General features: G+C 46.1%; 1 protein-coding gene across 2 annotated transcripts in view; it reads left to right on the top strand.

The window, feature by feature from the left end:
* Positions 1 to 6,669, top strand: part of TENT4A (terminal nucleotidyltransferase 4A) — a 612,157-nt gene extending 605,488 nt beyond the window's left edge. Inside the window, exon 13 of one of the 2 annotated variants that reach the window (XM_069613719.1) lies at positions 6,266 to 6,669. In XM_069613719.1, coding sequence (XP_069469820.1) covers positions 6,266 to 6,445 — 180 coding nt within the window. In that variant the 3' untranslated portion in view covers positions 6,446 to 6,669. The remainder of the gene's footprint in view (positions 1 to 6,265) is intronic. The other variant, XM_069613720.1, reaches the window with a different exon arrangement.
* Positions 6,670 to 15,020: the final 8,351 nt, after the last annotated feature.

Below are 15,020 nucleotides of genomic sequence, written 5' to 3'. Positions count from 1 at the left end.
TGGCTCAAGCCCCACTCAGTCCAACCGGTCAACCGACACCTGGATGCAAAGTACAGGCAGATGGAGGGGGATGCACTCTTGCTCTCGACCCATCCTCAGCCACAGTGATTGCTGCGGCATCACTATACTCCAAGCCTCAGTCGTCCTCGGCCGCCTCCTCTGCGGCGCTGCTAGGCAAGGAGAAGATCTTGTAGGCATACAGCAAGATCTACTCCAGCGCCTCCTTGCACCTGCGTCAGGCCAACGCAGATGCCATGCTGGCTGCAGCCAACCAATGGTTATGGTGGGAAAATTGCGGACTTCCTCCTGGAACTCCCCACCCAATGGCAATCACGCTTTAAGGCGGGGCTAGCGGAAGCCAAGCTTGTGGCGCATGACCTCATGGAATCCACAGTGGCTTATATCGATGCCTCGGGTCGTGCCATCTGCATTGCCACAGACATAACAGCCTGACTCCGGGAAACTAAATTCAACCCTGATGTCCAGGAGCGCATTGTAGATCTACCATTAGAGGGGGTGTGGGAGGGGGGGGGGGGGTTTGGTGGGGAGACCTCTTCCACTCCTCTATGAAGAGCTGGACAGAAAGAACAGCTAACAAATGGCAAAGTCTTTATCCATTCTTACCAAGACCAAATCATACACCAATCTCAGCAGCGCTCAGAGAAGGGTTGTGCATATGGAGGGTTCCGCGGCTTCCAGGAACGCAGATCCAGGCAGCCGGACTGCTCGCCATCTCAGAACCAGCACACGCAACAAGGTGGGTGGGGGAGAGGAGTAAGGGCTTTTTCCAGTCCCCCCCTCCTCAGCCTCCGCGGGATGGAAGGCATGACACGCCCCTTCGGGCCCACGTCTCCAGTGGGAGGCAGGCTTGCTCTTCATGCGCAAGTCTGGCACCATAATTTTTGCGGACCACTGGCTTGTCTTCGTAGTATCCACAGGGTACCGCCTTCCTATCCCAGCCTCTCCTTCCTTCTCCACTCCCACAGGTTGGGACAGCAACTCTTTTGGCAGAGATCCGGTCGCTCGTAGAGAGCCAGGCAGTGGTCGAAGTCCCAGCAAGGCTTTGGCTTCTACTCCAGGATTTTCACCATTCAGAAGAACCAGATGGGCCTGAGAGTTGTGCTGGACCTTTCCACCCTCCACCTCTCCCTACCCCTGCAAAAATTCAAGATGGTTATGCCAGCTTTTATAGTGGAGACACTGGACAAGGGACACTGGATGTGCTCCCTGATTTGGCAGCCCCATCGTTTTTTCCTACGGTTCAGGATCATGGGCTTCCATTTCCAATACATACTCCCATTTGGCCTCAACTCAGCCCCCAGGGTCTTTACCAGACTCATGAGCGCAGGCCTCCACATCTACCCATACCTCGAAGACTGGCTCGTCAGGGCTACATCTCCGGAAGCGGTTGGCCACTCTTCCATGCCCTTATGAACACACTGCACGACCTGGGCTTCTCGCTCAACCTCAAGAAGTCACAGCTGCTCCCTACGCAGTCTGACATTTCTGGTTCTCATTTAGGACACGTGGGCCGAGAGGGTTTTCCCTTCGGAAGACAATCTCTGCCATCGCCCACTTCCTCAGCAGAGAGAGGACCTTGACATGGTGGTACCAACATCTCCTGGGTCTAATGAGGGCGGTCCTGTTGGCCGTAACGCACACAAGACTAAGGATGAGAAGAATTCAGCTGCACTTCGCGGCCTCATGGAATCTGGAGCGGAGCTCGCAATCCGAGATGATCAACGTTCCTCCTTCTCTCCACCTGGACCTAACTTGGTGGTCCGTAAACTGCAACCTACGGATGGGCAAGCCCCTTCGGCCGCCCTCCCCGCAGGCCACCATCACCACACTCCTCGCTCGAGGGCTGGGGAGCCACGCTGGAAGATCTCTAGGTCCACGGCACCTTCACTCGACAGGAGCAGGAATACCACATCAATTGGTTGGAGCTGAACACCATCTGGCTAGCGCTCAGAGCATTCCTACCACTTATCAAGGGAAAGGTTGTCCTCATCCTGACAACTCTACCAGCATGTACTATGTCAACAAGCAGGGAGGCACCAGATGCCCTCCTCTGTGCAGGCTGGTGATCAGCTTGTGGGAATAGGCCCTGGAAAAACATTATTTACCTCTTGGCAGTCCACCTCCTGGGGGAGTCCAACCTGGAGGCAGACAGGCTCAGCAGGCTGGGAGTGGACAATTAAGAGTGGCAGCTAAACGACCTTGTTCAGGAGATCTTCAACTGGTGGGGTCATCCCCAAGTGGATCTCTTTGCCACCTGGCACAACAAGAAGTGCCCCCAGTTCGCATCCTGGCAGGGCCAGGGCCCCGGCTCTCTGGGCGACGACTTTCACCTCCAGTGGACCGGCATGAAGGACTACGCCTTTCCGCCTACTACCCTGATCCACAGGGTAATTTGCAAGATCAAGGAGTCTCACTGACTCATTATTCTGATAGCTCCATGGTGGCCGGCCAGGCCATGGTTTTCGGAACTACTCAGCCTCTGAGGTGCCCCCAATACACCTTCCAACGGGCCCAACACCTCTTCTGGCACAGCAGGGGGGCAGAATCATCCACCCTGCGCCAGGGAAACTAGCCCTCACAGCGTGGTACCTGAGCAGGTAACACTTCGGCACCTTAGCCTCTCACAGGCCAATATGGAGATCATACAGGGCGCCAGGAGCAAATCCGCCAGAGCCCAGTACAAAAGCAAATGGACCAGATTCTGCCACTGGGCAGAAACCAAGGAAATTGACCCCTTGGCCTGCAATTTGGATGATGTCCTCCCCTTTGCAGGGCACCTCGCTCATTCGGGTGTACAGGTGTACACCTGCCGTACGTACCTTGCAGCCATTGTGGCTTACAGGAACTCGGAGGGAGGAATTTTTTCCTCCTCCAACCCTATCGTCAATCTGACCGTCTTGGTAGGCTCTACCCGCCCGTTAAGAGACCGCACCCCATGTGGGATCTTAGCATAGTCTTGGGCGCCCTGGCGCACAAACCATTCGAGCCAATGGCGTCTGTGGACATTAGGCTGGTCACCGTCAAGACGGCCTTACTAGTCAGTCTTACCGCAGCTCGCAGAGTCGGCGACATCCAGGTGCTGGTTTCCTCAGATCCATATAGCACCTTTCACAAGGACATGGTTGTCATGCGGATGCACCCCCATTTCTGCCCAAGGTTCCATCCGCATTTCACTTGAACAAAGAACTAGTCCTTCCTACGTTATTTCCCGATCCCAAGGATGAGGCACAGAGTGCTGCACTTCCTGGATGTTAGGCATGCCCTAAATTCTACTTGGACAGGACCAAGGGCTTCAGCAAGTCAGATGCCCCGTTTGTCACTTTCGGAGGCTCGAGGCCAGGCTATCAGGCCTGTAAGGCTTCCATATCCTGCTGGATGGTCTCTGCCATCACAGAAACGTGTGAGGGCCAGCACAAGCCGCTCCTGGCCAACATACATGCCCACGCAGTCAGGGCCAAGGCAACGGGCATCGCATTCCAAGACCACGCTAATGACATTGTCAACGATGCCATCATAAGTTGCTGAAGTTGAACCTTTTTTCCCCTCCGAGAAGGGCCCCCTTACTCACTCTTTCCCACACCCACCGGCCGTTCAATGAAGGATGATGAGGAAGATGAGTCACTCTAGTCATGCTCCTCAAATACTTGATCCTCACTTCCACCACCCTCGAGTCCCAGCTTGCAATCCTTGTTCTGGGCTGACCTTTCCCATTTTCCTTGTTTATGCATAATGGCATTTTTTGATTCATGGACTATGCATGGTAGACGGCTTCCATTTCAGCATTTCCAATCCATCCGTTTGTTGGCAGGCCGATTTTTCTTTCCCACCGGCTCTCGCCCCTCTTGTAAAAAATCAGGCGGGTGCCTCCTTTCTTCCTCCTGCCTCGCCGCAGCCAAATCTGCATGTTTCAGTGACTGATCAAGAATTCGCAAAGTCATTGACCCGTGTTAGACTGAGTCGTTTTGTTCAATTTTCACCCTAAGGACTACAAGTTCATTCGCCAGGTGGGCTGCCAACCCCAGTGTCTGTTTTCGGTGCATCCTAAACTCACACCCTCTTTAACTTCCTGATCTGAGCAGTCCCGTTCATTTGGGGATGAGTCCCCATGGCTACGTTCTCGTAGAGCAGATTTTTTTGCCATTAGGTCTGGGGGGAGACTGATTACCCTTGCACGGAATGTTATTCAATACATCCTTCTGGGAATAGTATGTATTTTGAGGACCGCGCCGCACGGGGCACACTTTACAAGGTTCCTCCGTCACTAGTCTACATGATTGGGGGTGATTTTGATGGTTCACACTCCATATCCTTTAAGTCGGATTGCGCGGGGGCAGAGGGAACTGTATGGATTTCTTCAATTCTATTAGGGGCTACCCGCCCCGAATCTTCACTTGGCTCCAGTTCATGGCTCTCTTCCCCCCCCCCCCCCCCCGTCAGCTCCCCCTCCTTTTCATAGGCATTTACCGGGGTTACCGACTCCAAACCATTTAGTGGGACAGCTAGCTTTTCCCCACCACAGGAGTCAAGCCCTCTTCCTCGCTCAGGCAAACCCTAGGTCCTCCCCTTCTTACCTGCTGCCGCGTTAGCACACTTCGTTCGGTCCGCTTTACTGAAGCCTTACCTTATGGACAGTGGATCTTCGGGATCTAGGTACTGCAGCTTTCTCCAGCAAACTCCAGACAACTCCACTTCACGGAGGAAGTGTGCTATATATCCATGGAGCAGTCGAGTTGCAGAGGGGGGTGGAGGGACTCGGAGGGACTCAGACTGCAGTTACTTAAAGCAACACTGTGCCGCGCTGTTACGTAACTTCTTTGATTCTTCAATGTCCCGGCAGCAGGCTCCAACGGGAATAGCAAGCAGCAGTAATACCTCTCCAGATAACTCAGCTTAGCACCACTTCCACAGGCCTTCCACGCTTGTTAGCATTGCAGTACAGAACGTTTTTCTGTGTCAGAATAAATATAGCAAAACCAAAATGAAGCCCTAGGTACATGCTCAGCTCTGCTAATGCTTGGCTTCCCTATTAATACGCCTAATTACGTCTTTCCTAGGCCCTGCTGTTCCACACAAGGGATCCTGACTGTGCTTTTCAGTGACTCCAGTTGCTTTTGCTTGCTTTTACTCCATTTTAACCACAGTACATTCTGTAGCCTGATTCGATTGTTTTTCTTTATCCTTTTCTGGTTTACTGAACTACTTTTTCTGGCCGCTTTAGGACACCACTTACCTGGTGAGAATGATGCTTCTATTCTGCCTCATTTCTACAGCTTGAAACCCTTTGTGGTGTTGTCTGGGTATCCAACACCCCCACCAAGCTAGACCCACAATCCCATACACTTGGCTTTTTCCAGTCTTGTAAGGTATTCTTTAAAAATGGTTGGGACTCTATGCCCCAGCACCATTTTAAACCTTTGGTGTCCTCCCCTCTAAACTATACTGATCCCAGCCAGGTGTTTGTGTCACTATATGCTAAGAAGTGCTCAAATTTTAATTTTGCGATATTTTAGCTTTCTCCCCTTTAGCTTAATTTTCTGTAAGTTACTTTTCATTCTTATTTCTCAGTATTCATAATTTCTTTGGTCATTTTTACTCTGTACAGTGTATATAGTCAGTTGACACATGCACCATCTCAACAGCATTCTGGATTATTTTAGCAGTAGCATATTGGTATTTCCCTGAATACTTGAGAAAATCCAATTTTGCATATACAAGCAACTAGTTCATTTATTTTGTGCTTTGGAATTGGTTTGCCACTTCTGCATGGACTATGGGCATTAATAATCTTATAAAATGTTTCCCAAATGTTCAAGGCACAATTTTCATCATTTTAGGATTATGGGAAGACTGAGATGTAAGTGGAAGCTTGCTTCCCTACTCTATTTTGTGTGTTGTACTTGTCCTCGGTTCAAATATTTACTGCTTGCCTCTTAAATAGGCTTGAGTCCTTAGTATTAAAGCCGACCAAACGCACTTGTAATAAAATAACCATGCCAATTTTATGCATAAATGCATTTGTTCAAGCTGTCATGATGGATCTTTGACTTTAATTTGTCTCGTAAAAATCAATATGCATTGGATCTTGGATTCACAATAAAGAAGCATTCATGTTTTTAGGGCACGTTATTACATTTGTGAACTCCTGGTTACTTAAATGGAAGACGCCAACAGCGCTAATTGGTGCACCTACCTGGAACTATATTTTCTTGAATACCATCAACTAACATATTATTTCTTTTGACAGCATACTGGGATGAAGTATTCCATCAAAGTTTACAATCATAATCAAGCCAATGGTCTTAGTCCCATCAACCGAGGTATGAAGCAGCCAGTTGGCAACCGGGGATTCTACCAGTATAATCACAACAGTTGGAGAAGGAAAAAGCATACAAGAGAAAGCCTGCCCATCAGTCTCAGCAGATAATGAATGACTCCTGGTCTTCCTTGTTTCACTGACTGAAACTACAACACTTGTCAATTGAGTTGGGGGTTCTCGACCATCATTTGGCACGTACTTTGTGGACATTGCCAAAATCTGCAGAAGCTGATAACTTTGCATGTTTTTCTGTGGTGGTCAGTTCCGTTTTGAAAAGAAATAGTTGTGCATATCTGTGAAGCCTTATTAAATGTGGAAGTTTTTTTCTTCCCATCTTTTTGTGGCGAAGCATCTCTTGCAACTGGACTGCAGAGTATGCTTTGACATTTGTTTGCTGTAGATGCACCTATTTCTTTGTGAATCGTTTTTCTTTACCAAGAGCAGGTGAGATTTCAGTCCCTGGGCTTATTTTTGCAGCATACCTAGCCCAGAGTTTAGAGTTTGCTGCCCTCATGTTTCAGATTTTTACTTTGTACTTTGCTCTGTAAATATTGAAACTATTTGTGCAATAACATTTTATTTAATTTCATACTGTCACCTAAGTTATATTCATGGGGCGGAGGGAAGTAATTTTGTTTACAGATCCTTTCCAAGGTTGCGTCGTGTGAGTTGGGTTCATAGATTAATCAGCAGGTGAAGTTTCTGAACTTTATTGGAAGCATTACAAGGGTATATTGTTTATATTTGCAATGTAAGGTTCTTGGTTCACAATCAAAGGGCTCATTTTGGGTCTGGTTTTATGTGGCTTTTTAAGCTCCAAATAATTTGAAATTTTGTGCATTTACTATGCAGTGTTAGTCTGACCTCCCATCAGTTGTCTTACTCCTTATGGCTTTTAATTGTTCTTATTATTTTTAAACAAGACAACTAATCCAGCATTTCAAGTGCCAGAAATCTAACCTTCTACAGGAGGTGAGAATGAAGGGAGCTGAGAGAAGTAAGATGGTTTTTGCACTATATAGTTGTGAACCAAGAAAGGCCTGTCAGTTTTAGTAACCTGCCTGATTGGGTCCTGACGTTTTGGTAATACCAAGTTTAAAGAATGCGAAGAAAGGAATTATGTTGATTCCATTAAGGAATCTGTATAGCAGTATGCATTCGTTCTGTTAAGAGCAAATATATAGATATATAGATATATATATAGAGTACTTCAGCTGCTGTATGCATTATAAGAAGCCTCTTTTAATGTATTGCAGAAGAGCACATCCTATTGTTGCGCACAGTCTGCGTGGCTGGCACTTAATGTACAGATGCATACAGGTATACTATGCAAGTGTATTTTGCCATGACAACCACTGTTTTATTGCCTTTTTCTTGAATGAGAAATGACATCCTGTTTAGCCCTTACTTTTTAAAGTACTGCAGTTGTCCTAGAAGCTAGATGGCTTGTACTGCAACTAGTTTCCTGTTTTTAAAAATAAGTGTGGTCTTAGCTCTGATGCACACGGCTGGTTGGATGGTTGCAGTCCACTAGTGAAGTCGAGCTGAATGCATAGTACCATGACATCCTAATGATGTACTGAAGTGGGAGTTTTAACTGACTGATTAAAAAATATTAAGATTAACTAATGGTGGGCATCTCGCATGATTCAGCTTTATAATATCTGCTGTACTCTTCATGCAAGAATAGCTCAATCATTACTAGGTTGCATTCAAATGCAGTTTTTCTTTTATGTGCCTGCTAGGTGAGGTAAACATTCCAAAGTAGTGTAGCACATTTTTATCTGCAGTACTTGATTTGGATTTATCATAATTAGAATGTTAAACCAATGTTGTCGTGCAGATGAACAAATCTTATACTAATTTTTACACATTAGCAATAGAGTATTCAAAAGTACATTAGGTAAAACACTACAAATGCTTTATTTGGGGTCTACAGTAGTGTGCATTTTAAAACTAGATTTATAGGACATGCATCATGTTCCATGTCAGTCATGGTAAACCAAATGAATTGGCCCGACTACCACTGTGGTTTTGTGCTACAGGTTATAAAATGATATCATGTGTATTTTTTTTTTTTTGGACAACAATGTGGGGCTAAAATCTGACATATTTTTATGTAAAGTTTTCTATTCTTTAATTTTTAATAAACTTTTGAAGACCACTTTTTCCTTTCTGTATTTAATTTGAAAATTGTATTTAACTGTAGCTTCAACTTCATTGCCTAACATCCAAAATAACAGATTGAATTACTGGTACCACTGGGTTCTACATGTTACCGTCACACCTGTTGGTTATTTTGGCAGCAGATGCATGAACAGGCATTTGTTCTTTGGATGACTGGAAGTCATTGCAGGAGCCTTTTTACCCCAGTCCTTATCCAGTATTGTAGACTGATTTCCCCCACCCTCCCCCAGCCACCCACCCCAGCCCCTCAGTAAGCCATCAGCTTGCATCTTTTAAGGAATCTAGTTTCAGTGTTCTACAAAAGTGACCTGCATTGGTTTTCATTTTAGTTCTTGGGGCTTTGCAATCCTAGCCTTTGTCAATTAAGGCACACTTCTCTCAGCAGGTTATTGTGGTGACTGCTCTTGTTTGTGTTTGCTGTGCCACACACTCATATTATTGTAACCTAGCCCTCATAGGCAACTGTGCTTGTGTTCTGGGTGTTCTGGATGGAATTACTTTGATTTCCTTTGAGGGCAATTTACCACACATCTAGGGATAGTCTTCTCTGAGCTGAAATCTGGTCTTTTCCAGGCTTGCTTATTTCACTCCTGTATCTGGTCTGGAGGGTGGGCTTGGGGTGGGCACAAATGGATGTTCAGGGTGTAGTCGGGGGTGGGTCAAGAGTTAATTGAGCTATTTTCTTCACTCCTAAAGCGGAGGTCTGCTGTATTCTGACATTCCCATATAGTCAAATTTAATCTTGGTTGGCATGGGCAAATAAGCCCAAAATCAAGAAGGCCACTGAAGAGCCCCTTTAAACTATCCTGCAACACCAAGTTACTTGGGGGTCCATTGCTTTCAAAACCCACATCTGAATATTCATTTTGCTAGGTCTTCGCAAAACCCAACAGCTAAGAGTAAGAGACCCTAACGTGCTGTTGCCATTGGAGGAGGCTACTTTGGAGCAGCAGCTGTCCTTGGGCTGAGGGACATAGAGAACGGCTAAGAGTGACTCGGTGATTGCTGGCAGTTAATTATTGGTTATGGATTGACTATATACCCCAGCAACACATTCAACTCCCAAGCTCTGGTTCTCTCTAGGTTGGACTATTGTAACAGCCTCTTTCTAAATCTACCTGCCTCTACTCTCTGCCCTCTGCAACTAATCCAGTACAGGACTGCAAGACTTGTCCTTGGCCTCAAGCCTTGGGATCCGATCTCTCCAGCCCTGAAATCCCTCCATTGGCTCCCAGTGGATACAAGGATTCAATTCAAAACTCTCTGCATTGTCCAACGCTTCCTGGGGACTGGGTCCAAAATACCTTCAGCTATCCTTCTGCAAATACCTCCCCTTTCAAGCTCTTCGCTCCTCTATCTCTAACTCCCTCCGGGCCAGTCGTTTTCAAAGAAACTAGCTGGTGGTAGATCTGTCCTCCCTCTGGAACAGCCTCCCTAGCACTCTAAAACTTGAGGAGAACCATCTCTGGTTCCAGAAGCACCTCAAGACCTTCCTCTTTTCTTTTGTCTTCGCTCCCCCTCTCCCCTGCTGATCTGTTCTCTTGGTACCGTGCACCTGGCCACCCTCTGTCGCCCGGGCCCAGGTACCTGCTCACCCTGCCACCCACCCGCACTGCCTCCGGGCCACCCCTTGCACTGGGGTCTGTATCCATACCCATGCAGCCCCCCTTTTTCTTCCTGCACTTAGACCAATCCTGTCTGCTGCCTTAAACCTAGGACTTGCCAATTGCTGGCTGCACTGCCACTGTTTGTTGCCTTTATTATTTATCGGTTTCTCCTTTGCTTCGCACTTTCCACTTCTCCCCCCTTCCATGCACTTTTCCCCTCCCCCATGCACTTGCACGCTCTCAATGTCACTGGGCCGAGTAAGATCGTTGTTTTGGTCTCCCCCGTTACCCTCCCTTGCCTTGTCACGCTCTGAAACACTTGTGTACGAGCGTGGTAGACATAAAATATCAGTAACTGTCATTGGGTTACTTTTGAATCTGTCGCCAATGTATCTTTATTGATCATAGATGTTGAATTCCTTTATAGATCACATTAGGAGTGCTACACGCATAACCACCAAGATGAGAAAGTAATCTAGTGCAGAAGCATACAGGCTCTTTCTTTAGTGCCATAACTCTCAGCTCAGAGTTTAGTACTAACCATTTTACATTGAATCTTCCTTGATAATCATGAGCGTCAACTATCACTGCATATGTGGGGATCCAGAACATGTTTTTCAAACTGAGTGTGATATGGAAGGAATCCTGGTATGTACTGGTCTAGTGTATTCTCGATCTGGTTCCGGGAGAGGAATCCATTTAATTTTGAATGGATTGTCCTCCAACGTATTACACAACTTTGACATGTAATGTGCACAGCTGTGGACATGTGAAAGATGTGGAATACGTTGGAGGAACATCCAGTTGAAAGAACGTTACCAGTTGTGTAACTTGTTCATTTGAGATAGAGATTGTTGACCGGTCTAGCTAATGTAGGATCTAGTCCTCCATTAGCCTCATATAAAATCAATTTTATTATAAATCAATCACAATGTTAAAACAACTGCATAAAGTACAAAGTCACATCATGTACATTCGCTGGTAGGGTGCAACAATTTGCATGTAAAAAAAAGAGTAATACACACTGGTTTTTCTCAACAGTGTGTGTAGCGAACACTAGCTGTGAAAATTCTATACTAAAGTTCTTTCTCCTATGTGTTGGTCCATGGGACTCTAACACTTGTGTATGAGCGTGATATAAATAATATCATCATATAATAGGCTGCAAGCTCAACATGTTTCTGTTCTACCCAATAGCGAACAGACTTCAGGAGAAATAATACCAGTTTACTTCCTAATTCAAAGTGCCTGGCTGGCGTCTGGCAGTTAAAATCTGCTTAGCCAGTCAACATAAAACAAAACCTAGTCAGCTATAATTGCTTGTAGTCTCTACTGCTCTATTAATGAGACATTGAACCTGGGTCCATGGTTAGTTATCTTGGCTGGCTCTTGTGGAGGCGTGGGGGCGTACAACTTTAGATTTAGTTGTAGAAGAACTGCATTGTGGTTCTTGTCTGCCTGTGGCAAAGAAAGTATACAAATCTTTCAATTGCTTATCTAGTGCATACAGGACTCTATTGTGCAAGGCAGGCAAATCATCAAACCATTTTTGATGGCTCAGAATACCCACCTATTCTTTGGGTGCACTACTAGAGAATTTGTGTTGTCACTCTTCCTGTTACTGCTGTCATCCAACATGCGCTTTGCTACTCGGGTGTGGAACATCAAGCCATAAGGTCCATCTGTGTGGTCCCTGAGCGTGTAACATATGGAAGATTTAAAATCTGTTTTAATTGCGTGTCCAAGCTTCTCTCCTTGGCATTATGGCTTTACTAGGGTTATGGGAAATTACTTTGTCCTCACTTTGGCGTCTATGGTAAACTATGGTAAACTTTGTCGAAACAATCCACATCTCCAGTTCACCATGACTACTTCCTCCACGACGCAGTCCTTCTACAACTAAATTTCAAATTGGACGCTGCCACAAGAGCCAGCTAAGGTAACTAACCATGGACCCAGGTTCAATGCCTCATTAATAGAGCAGTAGAGAATACAAGCAAATTTGAACAACCAGACGGCAGCCAGGAACTTTGAATAGGAAGCAAACTTGTATTATTTCCTATGAATAATGTTCGATATTGGGTATAACAGAAAAGAAACGGGTTGAGATTGCAGCCTATGGACTAACACATAGGAGAAAGAATTTGAAGAGTATAGCATTTTAACTTCACCAGAGTGTTCGCTACACACTTTTTTGAGAAAAACGATCACATAGTGTCTGTCTTACTCATATTTTTTTTACATACAAATTGTTGCACCCTACCAGCGAGTGTACAGGGTTGTGACTTTTGTACTTTATGCAGTTTTAACATTCTGATTGATTTATAATAAAAATTAATTTAGTTTGTTCACTTCTTATGCGCACCAGACCCGTAAGTAACAGGGCGCAGCAGTAGGAAGATGCAAGGCTTACATCGTTACAAGATAGATATACAATATATACGTTAAGGCTTACATAATTACATAGTTATATTATATACAAAATATGCACTACAGGCTTATGATTGCTAGAGAAATGTGCAGTGTACAAATAAACACGTTACAGAGAGGCATAACGTTTAAGTGAAAAAATAAGGCGAGTGAGACTCAGCTAATCAAGGTATGGAAAAGGCATAGAGGGTAGAAGACTAGGGGTCGTTAGAGATAATGTGTTTGATATTTTTTCGGAAGAGTGGTTAAGGTTGGTCTGCTCTTAGGTCTAGTGGCAGTGAATTCCAAAATTTAGCAGCCTTCACTGGGAAGCTATTACCACCAATGGTGTTAAGTCTGTATCTAGGTATGGCCAAGCAATTGGCATTGCCGGCTCTAGTAGGTCTGAGGCAGATTCTTCTATGAAGTTAATCTGTGAGGTAGCTAATCTGTGAGGTAGCTAGGGGCAGCGTTATTTAAGGCTTTGTGGGTCAGTGAAAGCGTCTTTAACTGTATTTTGTTACCAGTAGAAGGCATTTATGTTGGCGTCTAATGGAGGAGATATGGGTTCTTTTATGCCAAGTGATGCTCTCAAGGCATTGTTTTGTAATGTTTGGAGCCGCTGGATGGTAGTTTTATTAGCACGCATTACAGTAGTCAATTCTGGATAGTATTAAGGCTCTTGCCAAAATCAAATGGCTGTCTTTAGAGAGAAATGGCTTGCCTGCTCTCATCAGCTTACAAGTGTAGGCTGTAGTGGAGGTTAGGGATTTTACCTGTTTATCAAAGGACAGGGTGGAATCCAGGTAGAAGCCAAGGGTTTTTACTTCCTTGGAGACTTGAATGTTTCAGTCAATGTTGAATGAGGAAAATTCATGACCTAATTTTTTGATGTTGGCAAGTGTTCCCAAGATTATCAGCTCGGTCTTATCATTCAGGCATAAGCCATGAGTGGCCATCCATGCCTGAATGATAAGATATACCCTGTTCACCAACTCTGTGTCCTTACTATGATCCCCAGAAAGCGGGAGGAGATTCTGTGTATCATCTGCATAGTTGTAGCGCTCACCTGATTTCCACGGAGGCGCTGGTCTTGGCAGGAAGGTGTCTGTGACTCAAAGTGATGTGCAGGACTCGATTGGCTTCTGGGGTCGAACCTCTTCGCACTGTGTGTCGAACTCGTAGGGTGAGGTTTCTGCAGGTGAAAGAATATGGGGGTTAATGGTCTGGGTTGTTGAATGTCCCTCTCTCTCTTCCTAGCTTCTCCGTAGAGCCCCCAGGTCAACGTGCTCACCTTAGATAGGTGAATGCTGGACTCCATCTGCGTCTGGTGCAGGGTGACGTTACCGTCGTTAACTGCACGAGCGGTGAGTTTCCAGACACCTTTTTAGTCTTTATAGTCTTTAGGTGCGTGGCACGTTAATATTGAACAGGACTCTGTGTAATGCTTTTCCCTTTTGTCTTGCAGGACTCTTGAGATGGAAGATGGAGTGAGCACCTGGAAATGCGTAAGTAAATGCAAGCGCTCTGTCTTTTTTTTCCCTTGCAGCTTAATTCGTGCTGAAGAGACGCCGGAGTATTTGCAGGCGTTCTATGGCGACGAGCGCGATGGGCGTAAGTAACTACCTGTCTAATGTCTCTTCTTTTGTCTTTCAGAAGTTGGGTTGCAGCGCCGGAGTCCGCGGAATGCCCGTAAGTAATAACAATGCTTTTGTCTTCCCAGGCGGCGATGCAGCGTGAAGAAATCCGGAATTCGCGGAGTGCCGGTAAGTAATAACAATGCTTTTGTCTTCACAGGCGGAGGTGCAGCGTGAAGAAATGGCCGCAGCCGATGGATCAGGTGAGTAAGCACTGCGAGTAAAGGTTGCCTTGCTAACCTGTTGTTTCTTGTCTTTGCAGGTGCTGCTGTTGACTGGATACAGGAATGGTAAGTATAATTCTTGCAGGTTCAGGATCGAAAGAAGAAAGGCTGGAACAGACTCGGTGAGCGTTCTGCTGCAGATGCAGAATAACGCGAAGCACGTTTCATCTATCGGGTGTGGTTTAAATAGCCTTGGAGTGATGAGGCGTCTTCCTCCACGGCCCCGCCTAGGTAAGAAAAGAGTTCCAGTTCCAGAAGAGTTCCAGTGCTGTATCCAGGGAGTGGAGCTTGCCCCACCCAGGTAAGAAAGTAGTTCCTGTTCACAGAGGACTTCTAAGTGGCTGGTAAGTAAGCAGCATGGTCTGCTGCAGGGAAGTCCACCCAAGCATCTTCACACATTATGAGCCCGGCGCTTCCAGTGCCGGGACCAATGGTTTTGATGAGCCTGGTGCCACCGGCGCCAGGACAAGGTCCAAAAGGTCCCAGTGGGGACCGGCTGGTGCCTAGGATTAGGGTTAGGGGCCTGCTTCCAAGGACGTTGGGCTGGTCCTGGCTCCTTTGAAGCAGTGATCATGACAATAGTTAGTATAGATGATACCCAGAGGGTCTAGATCATCGA

Source organism: Ambystoma mexicanum, chromosome 5p, assembly GCF_040938575.1.
Source record: "Ambystoma mexicanum isolate Mex_15411 chromosome 5p, UKY_AmexF1_1, whole genome shotgun sequence".
Classification (NCBI taxonomy): Eukaryota; Metazoa; Chordata; class Amphibia; order Caudata; family Ambystomatidae; genus Ambystoma; species Ambystoma mexicanum.
Note: the sequence above shows the minus strand (reverse complement) of the source record. Positions and strands in the feature narration are given on the sequence as shown.